General features: G+C 40.6%; 1 protein-coding gene across 1 annotated transcript in view; it reads left to right on the top strand.

Moving 5' to 3' along the window:
• Myo10 (myosin X) overlaps positions 1-8,448 on the top strand; it is a 102,879-nt gene that overhangs the window by 4,989 nt on the left and 89,442 nt on the right. Inside the window, exon 5 of the mRNA XM_013013865.1 lies at positions 932-1,035. Coding sequence (XP_012869319.1) covers positions 932-1,035 — 104 coding nt within the window. The remainder of the gene's footprint in view (positions 1-931; positions 1,036-8,448) is intronic.

The raw sequence follows: 8,448 nt of genomic DNA, 5'->3' as shown, positions 1-8,448 counted from the left end.
CGCTCTACCACTTGAGCTACAGCGCCACTTCCGGTTTTCTGGTGGTTTATTGGAGACAGGAGTCTCACGGTCTCTCCTGCCCGGGCTGGCTTTGAACCGAGATCCTCAGATCTCAGCCTCCTGAGTAGCTAGGATTACAGGCGTGAGCCACCAGCGCCCGGCAAATGTTTGATTTTTTAAAAGAAAGTAAAACAGAGTTGCCAGATGTTGGTGGCTAACACCTGTAATCCTTGCTATTCAGGAGGCTGAGTTCTGAGAATCAAAGTCCAAAGCCAGCCCAGTAGGAAAGTCCATGAGACTTTTTTTTTTTTTTGGCCAGTCTGGGCCTGGGCACTGTCCCTTACCTCTTCAGCTCAAGGCTAGGGCTCTACCACTCGAGCCATAGTGCCACTTCTGGCTTTTTCTGCTTATGTGGTTCTGAGGAATCAAACCCAGGTCCTCATGCATGCAAGGCAAGCACTCTACCACTGAGCTACCTTCCCAGCCCAATGAGACTCTTATCTCCAGGTAACTACCAGAAAAAAAAAAAAAGCCAGAAATAGTGCTGTGGCTCAAAATGGTAGAGCACTGGTCTTGAGCACAAATCTCAGGGACAGTGCCCAATCTCTGAGTTCAAGGCCCAGGACCAGCACAAAAGGGGCAATCAAAAAAGTATCCTCGTCAATTCTGTTTTCAGTAGTATTTTGTAGAGTCCCATTTAGTTTAATTGAATAGTTCCTATTTTCCTTTGATGATGATTGCAAGGGAATTTTATTATTTTAATAGGGGGTCATCATGGGCATAAGATTATATGTACAATTTGGCTTTTAACACCATAACGTATAACAACCCCTATCACTCACTTAGTCTGTCAGTCACACATCACTGGGTGAACTCTTGAATTTCACCTCACCCGCTGAGTGTTGATCTTAACGCTTTTGTCTTTCTGTAGAAGAATTTTATTTATCTGTGCCAGAAAACTACCATTACTTGAATCAATCTGGATGTACAGAAGACAAGACCATCAATGACCAGGCGTCCTTCCGGGAAGTTATTGTAAGTGACTTTATTGTTGTCCACTGTCAGCCGGGCACATGTCATCTCCTGTTTCAAAAGTAACATTTTAATGAAAACATTACACTTGCATGGCACGTGAGGGTAGAGATTTCCTTCTCATTCTGAATCATGATGAAGACTTCCTTCCAGGGTGGAAGGAAGTTCAAGGAATCCTGAGGGCAGGTGGCCTAAGATCTGGGGATCGCAGTTCAAAGCCAGCCTGGGCAGGAGAGTCTATAAGACTCTTATCTCCAATTAACCATGAAAAAGCTGGAAGTGGAGCTGTGGCTCAAGTGATAGAGTGCTAATCTTGAGCATGAAAGCTCAGAGGCAGCGCCCAGGCCCTGAGTCCAAGCCCCAGGACCAACAAACACAAAAATGAAAGAAAGAAAGGAAGGAAGGAAGGTGTGAATGTTCTCAGATTCTATCATCTGTTCATCTGTGTGTGTTGGGGGGGGCGGGGGTGGTATTTGGAACCAATCTCCATAGATACCATGGGACAGTTGTACTTACTATTGTGAACTTCATTGGACTCATCTGTTCTTAGTGACCTTGTCAGGTCATTAGCATTAGAGCAGTGTCTTTATCCTAAGACTCAGAGCGGGGTGACCAGCTTACCCCTACACATTACCAGTTAACTGCAGATCTCCAGTCTAAAGCACCAGGCCAGTACCTGCTATTTCCAGTACACTGCAGGTGTGTCTCTCTAGGTGGTTGTGAAAAGGGCAATAAGTCTAATCCATATCCCTTTTTATTTTCAAAGGGTCTTCATGAGAATGCCTTTGGCAATACAAATTGAAGTATTTTAGGTACATATAAGTCGTACAGTATTTCCCTATATCTCATGTATGTTGAAAATGAAATTTATGGGCTGGAGGCATGGCTCAGTGGTTAAGAGTGCCTATCTAGCAAGCCTGAGGATCAGAGTTCAAACTTCAGTACCCAGAAGAAAAATGGAATTCAAAATAGAATGGGCCACAAATGCCACAATCTGCCATTATAATGCAGAAGTTGGGGTTCTTTTTTTTTCTCTCTCTCCATACATACTCCCAACCTTCTCCTTCACCATCTCTTCTTTAACCTATTATCAGAAAACCTTATGCAGGAATGAAGAAATTGTACCATAGGTACCCAGGAGGTGTGGGACTTGGCTCTGCAAATTGGGTTTGGGGAAGGGTTTTGTTTTGTTTCCTCTTAGGTAGTTTCTCCCTCTATACCTCTGAGTCCCACATAGGAGGATTCAACCAGCATCTAACAGAAGATACTTTTTAAATATAGTAAACCCTTGATACCAGGCTAATATGGTTCTAAGGAGGTAGCCATTGAAGATAACCTGCACATGCTCACTGTGCGTAGAGATCAGTTCTGTACGGTGGGTGCTTAAATCATTCTCGGCGGGTAACACCACCCAAATTCTACTGAAGACGTGCTGCCTTTCAGCAGTTCTAAAGTTTTCACTTTATCAATTCAATCAAGCATGTTAACCTGTCTTTTGGACATCATTTACTTTTTGGAAGGCAGATTTTCACAAAATCAAGAACTGGGAAACACTATATCACGTAACAATTTAAATACTACTGATGAGAACAAGGATTTACAGAGCATACACATCTTATTTGTACCCTGAGAGATCTAGAGATGATCTAAGGTAATCAGGAAGATGTGCACAGATACTGAACAGCTACTGAGCCTTATGATTTAAGGACTTAAGCCATGTGTTCATTTCAGCATTGTGGGGTAGGGATGGGATTTCCTGTAATGAATCCCCACAGATACTGACAGAATTTGATAGCAAATTGTGTTTTTTTCTTTTTTGGTGTGTACTGATCCTGGGGCTTGAACTCAGAGTCTTCATGCTCTGGCTGAGCTTTTGTGCTCAAGGCTAGCACTCTACCACTTCAGCCACAGATCTACTTCCAACTTTTTTGGTGCTTAACTGGAGATAAGAATCTCATGGACTTTCCTACCCAGGCTGACTTCAAACCATAAGCCTTAGATCTCAGCCTCCTGAATAGCTAAAGATTACAGGCATGAGCCACCAGCGCCAACTCTTTCTCAGTTTTATTTTGATCCTTTTCTTACTATCCAAACCTTCTGCCTTCACAATCCATTTATTTCTGCCTTTACCAAAAAATAAAATAAAATAAAAAATCGTGTATTTGAATAAGTACTCATTCTTGCTTTGTAGAGAGGGCAAAAGTGGGGCTTATCTCAGGAATTTTCTCTACTTTGCTTTTTTCTTGAAGCTGGAGAATGTCTGTGGTTAAAGAATGTTGTTTGTGGAGATGGCCAGGACTTCTAGTTATCCGAGTCTTGTCTCAGAACAAACTCCACATCCAGACACAGTGAGCCTTTCTGCCACCAGGGGACACTTAACAGCAGGGCCCAGGCTGGAAGGGCTGCAGTAATCCTCTGGTGCAGTTTCTCTTTCCTCTTCTTGGGGCATCATTTCCCTACTTTGAGCTACTTTGTGTTGTTAGCTACAAGTAAATGTGGAGAATTTGTCTTACTTTCTAGGCTTGCTAGCTTTTATTGTCAATGAAATTGACCTTTAACATTTGCTTGTAAGACAGTATGCTTTATCAGAAAGGAATGGAAATTTATGAATGATATTGATTTACTATACCCAACAACTTTATTCTGCATATATATTCTGTGTATAGAACATTTTGGTAAGTGTTTAAATTAACCCTTTTTTTAATGATGGTAAGGAAAACTGAGCTGATGTTTACTGAGATCGCAAATGGGACATTCGAGCTGTTTTGTTGCTGGGTTTTTGGGTTGTTTTTTTTTTGTCAGTTGTGGGTCTTGAACTCTGGGTCTGGACACTGTCCCCCTCTCTTCAGCTCAAGGCGAACGCTCTACCGCTTGAGCCACAGCACCACTTCCATTGAGCTGTTTTTATTTAACTTTGTTTGGAAGTTCTAAACAATGCAATAAAAAAAAGAAAGAAAAAGAAGTGTGCAACTGTGAGGAAGAAAGGAACAAAAATAACCCTTTCTATGAAAACAAGGTTCTGTCTTCCCAAGCCTATGACAATCAAGAATAGGAGAATAGTTTCAGTAATTTGTTACATCCATAAAATTAGTTCCCTTTGTAGCAAGCATTTATATATCATGTGTTTATGGCAATTGTATGTACCCAAAACGTTACCTGGTGTGACAAAATTCTGCTGTGTTCTCTGGGTGCTACTTTTTAAAATAGACTTAATGGTTGTATGTTAAATGTTTATATGATTATTCTATGATAGCATTCTTAATATCATAATTACTGTGTTGAAATTGGTGCCTCCATGTCTGGGTATACCTTGTACATGGAATCAGCCAACTGTGGATCTAGTACTTAGTAGTGAGGCAATGGATGTGTCTAAACATGTACAGACATTTTTCTTTTCATTCCCTAAGCAATAAAGCATAAACACAACATTTACATGATATTAGAGATATGTCACATTTTTTTGGTATTTAATGAGGTTTGAACTTAGGCCCTTGTATTGCCAAAAAAGCACTCTACTACTTGAGCCATGCCCTTTTTTGCTTATATTATTTTTCTAATGGGGCCTTGTTTTTTACTCCAAGCCAGCTTAGACTGTGATCTTCCTATTTATACTTTCCACAAATTTGGGGTACATACTGTCATACCCAGCTTCTTCTTGGCTGAGATGGGAATCTCATAAAGTTCTCTCCTACCTCCTACCCCCTGACTGGTCTCAGATTTGTGATCCTCTTGATATCTAACTCTGGAGTAAGTAGGACTATAGACATGCACCCCAGTAAAGTAGACAGAAAGATGTGAATTCATTACAAAGGGTTATCACACTATTTTACATAAGAAACTTGAGTATCCATGAATTTGGGTATCCACAGAAACCCTGAACCAATCTCCCAAGGATCCTGAGGGACAACCATGCAGGAATGTCACTCTGAGTCATTATCAGCACTAGCCACCTATCTTACTGCTTGTGCATACTCTGCAGCCAAGAGGGACCCAGACAGGAACCGCAGATGGCATCTTCCTCTTCCTCCAACACACATTGTGCATGTGTGAGCACCTGTTACGGGCCAGGCAGTGCTATAACACCAGAGAGATGGCAGTCAGCAAATCAGATTTGATCCTAGTGAAATGAAAGGATTTAGAGCAGACTACACCACTGCGTTTTTGTGCCATTTGTCCCAGTATTCAAAGGAAAGGGACTGATGCTCAAAGAAAGTGGGTTTGTAGAAGTGTGGGGAGAAGTCACTGGTGAGATTATGCATGAAAAATGTCATTCCCAGTGTTCATTTCTAAGTGCTAAAATATTATTTTTGTGAATCTTAATGTCACTGAATTTGTTTAAGAATTTGTGAATTTATGTCTTTTTTTTCACCTCCTCATTGGCAATAGCTAATATGAAGAGAAGCAAACACCTGTGGAGGATTCTGCACAGATTTAGGAGAGACTTGTTTCTGTGTTACTGTTGTTTATATGTCAGTCCTGTGGCTTGAACTCAAGGCCTGGGTGCTGTCCTTTAGCTTTTTTATTCAAGTCCAGCAGTCTACACCTTATGCCATAGCTCTACTTCCTGCTTTTTTGGTGGTAAATTGGAGCTAAGAGTCTCATAGACTTCCCTGCCTGGGCTGAGTTGTCAGGATTACAGGCATGAGCCACTATAAGCCAGTTGAAACTTCTTTTTTCCAGAAAAAGAGGCAATGGATGTGTGTGCTCAAATTCATAATCTTTTTTAAAATATAGCCTTCCAAACTGCATCATAAATATTTCAGTCAGAAGTAACAAATAATTTATTTTATTGCCTGGATTTGACCCACCAGGATGATAAGTCTGATGAGTGATTGTCTGTTCATTCTCTTCTTCCACAAATTCTGTTCACATCATACGTGGCTGCAGACCACAGCTGGAATTTCCTAACCACATCAGCCTTACTATGTGTACCCAGGAGTTTTGTATGGTGCGTGGTCACGATTATGTACGTGTAAATTCATTCAGCATGAGTCAGATTTTATTAGATGTAAAGGATAGCCTTTTTGCTTCCAACTGTGGAAACATCCAGTCTTTCTGAGTCCTGGAACTTGGGAACTGTCAGCCTAGAGACCAGATACCTTCTCTAAAGTTATTCCAGCATAGCACTTCGGTGGGCACAGGTAAACTGTGCATATATTTAAGGAGTTTGAGGCAAAGGAAAGTTTTAAAGGCCAAATTGGGGGGGTGGAGTACAGGAGTGTTTTTAAAGTACTATTCTTAGGCTAGCAGGAGCAGGGACAGGGTGACCTCCATCCAAGGTTGGGTGGCTCAGTGGTAAAGTGCTTGCCTTGCATGCATGAGGCCCTGGGTTCAATTCCTCAGCACCACATAAACAGAAATAGGTACTATGGCTGAAGTGGTCGAGTGCTAGCCTTGAGCTGAAAACTGAGGGACAGTGCCCAGACCGAGTTTAGGCCCCACCAAAAAAAAAAAAAAAGATAATTACATAATAAGTTGTTATTAAATTACTTGTAGTTTATGACACTCTAGCAGCCATCACTATCTCAGGCATACCATTTATTCCAGGATCACCTAAGGCCCCCAGGCCTTTTCTCTGGCTTGTCTTCTCTCTGTTTTTGTGTGACAATCTATACCATCTATCACACACACACACACACACAAAAGCATTCATTTTTTATGTGCTTAATAAAAACTTTAGTTGAAGTGACTTGGGCAGTTCTGAGCCAAGCTGAGCATTTCCCAGGGTTATTTTTGTTGTTGTTGTTGTTTGCTTTTTGTCTTTTTCTCAGTCTTGAGCCATATTGCTGGGATAATAATATAATTACAATAAGCCATAAAGTGGCTTATTATAATTAAGGGGGGAGGAGGGTACACAGTTAAACTATTATAAATGAGACAGAGGAGGCAGTAGAGAGACCCAGTCAGCAGTGTTGGCCCTGGCCCATACCACTTCTAACTGGATATGGCTATTAAATTATCCCATGATTAATGTAGTTGCCACTACATTATCATTGTGTTCCTAATTAAGCAGTTAGGGTTTGACTTGAAAGAAAAAGACAAAACTTTATGAATATAGCAGCCTCATTAATTTTGTGCCATTTTCTCTCTTAAGGCAATATATAGCCTTCATATAATTTTTTAAATTAGGTATATGTTCATATTTTTTGTCGTTAGGATTTTTCTGTACCTAAAATTTAAATAATTATTTTTCCATAGGCAGGTTTGTTTGTTTGTTAAATTGGTAAGCACTTGACAGTAGTTCTTACTCTTTCTAACAGTTTGTGCCCCTGAAATCATTCTCTCAACATTTGATAAAGTACCTCATGGTCTTTCAATTTTTTGTAATTAATACATGATCTTTTAATTTCTTGTAATTAATATTATTGAGAAAAATATACTGGTAATAAAATGCTTCCATTTAAAGTGTATGCATAGTTTTTTGTGGGTCATATTGGGACTTGAAATCAGAGTTTAGGTGCTCTTGCTTAACATTTTTCCTCAAGGTTGGTGCTCTACCACTTGAGCCACACCTCTACTTCTGGACTTGTGTTGGTTAATTGTGGAGATAAGAATTTTATGAACTTTCCTTTGCAAGATGTCTGTGAACGGCAGTCCACAGATCTTAGTCTCCTGAGGAGCTATGATTACAGGCATGAACTACCAGTTCCTGACCATGATAGATAACTTTTTTTTTTTTTTTGGTCCAGTCATGGGGCCTGAACTCTGGGCCTGGGCGCTGTACCTCAGCTCTTGAGCTCAAGGCTAGTGCTCTACCACTTGAGCCACAGCGCCACTTCTAGCTTTTCTTTTTGCTTATGTGGTGCTGAGGAATCGAACCCAGGGCCTCAGGCATGCAAGGTAAGCGCTCTACCACTGAGCCACCTTCCCAGCCCCATGATAGATAACTTTTAAAAGAGGCTCAGGGTCAGTTCAATGGAGAAAGGACGGCCTTTTTAACTAATAGTGGTACAATTGAATTAAGGACTAAGGTTGTAGCTCAATAGAGAACTTGGCTAGTATGTGCGAAGCCCTAACACCACAAACATGTACCCAAAAAAAGTTTCACTTTTTACATTAAGCTATGACAAATATAATTGTGCAAAACATTTATCACTTCCTTACAGTATTCATATATGTTTACTATAATTGACTTCTCTAATTATGGATTTTTTGAAAGTATGTTAGGGTCTTTATAATAACAGTGTGTTTGTACAAGTATGGGGCTTGAACTCAGGTCTTTTATTATTGCTTGACTTTTTCACTGAAAGCTGACACTCTACCACCTGAGCCACACCTCCACTCTGTCTTTTTAACTGGTTAATTGGAAATAAGAGTCTGATTTGTCTAACCAGCCTGGCTTTGAACTTCATTCTTTTTTTTTTTGTCGGTCGTGGGGCTTGAACTCTGGGCCTGGGCGCTGTCCCTCAGCTCTTC

This window comes from Dipodomys ordii, unplaced genomic scaffold, assembly GCF_000151885.1.
Source record: "Dipodomys ordii isolate 6190 unplaced genomic scaffold, Dord_2.0 Scaffold21, whole genome shotgun sequence".
In the NCBI taxonomy this organism is placed as follows: domain Eukaryota; kingdom Metazoa; phylum Chordata; class Mammalia; order Rodentia; family Heteromyidae; genus Dipodomys; species Dipodomys ordii.
The sequence above is the reverse complement of the archived record's forward strand: the minus strand, read 5'-3'. Positions and strand labels throughout refer to the sequence as shown.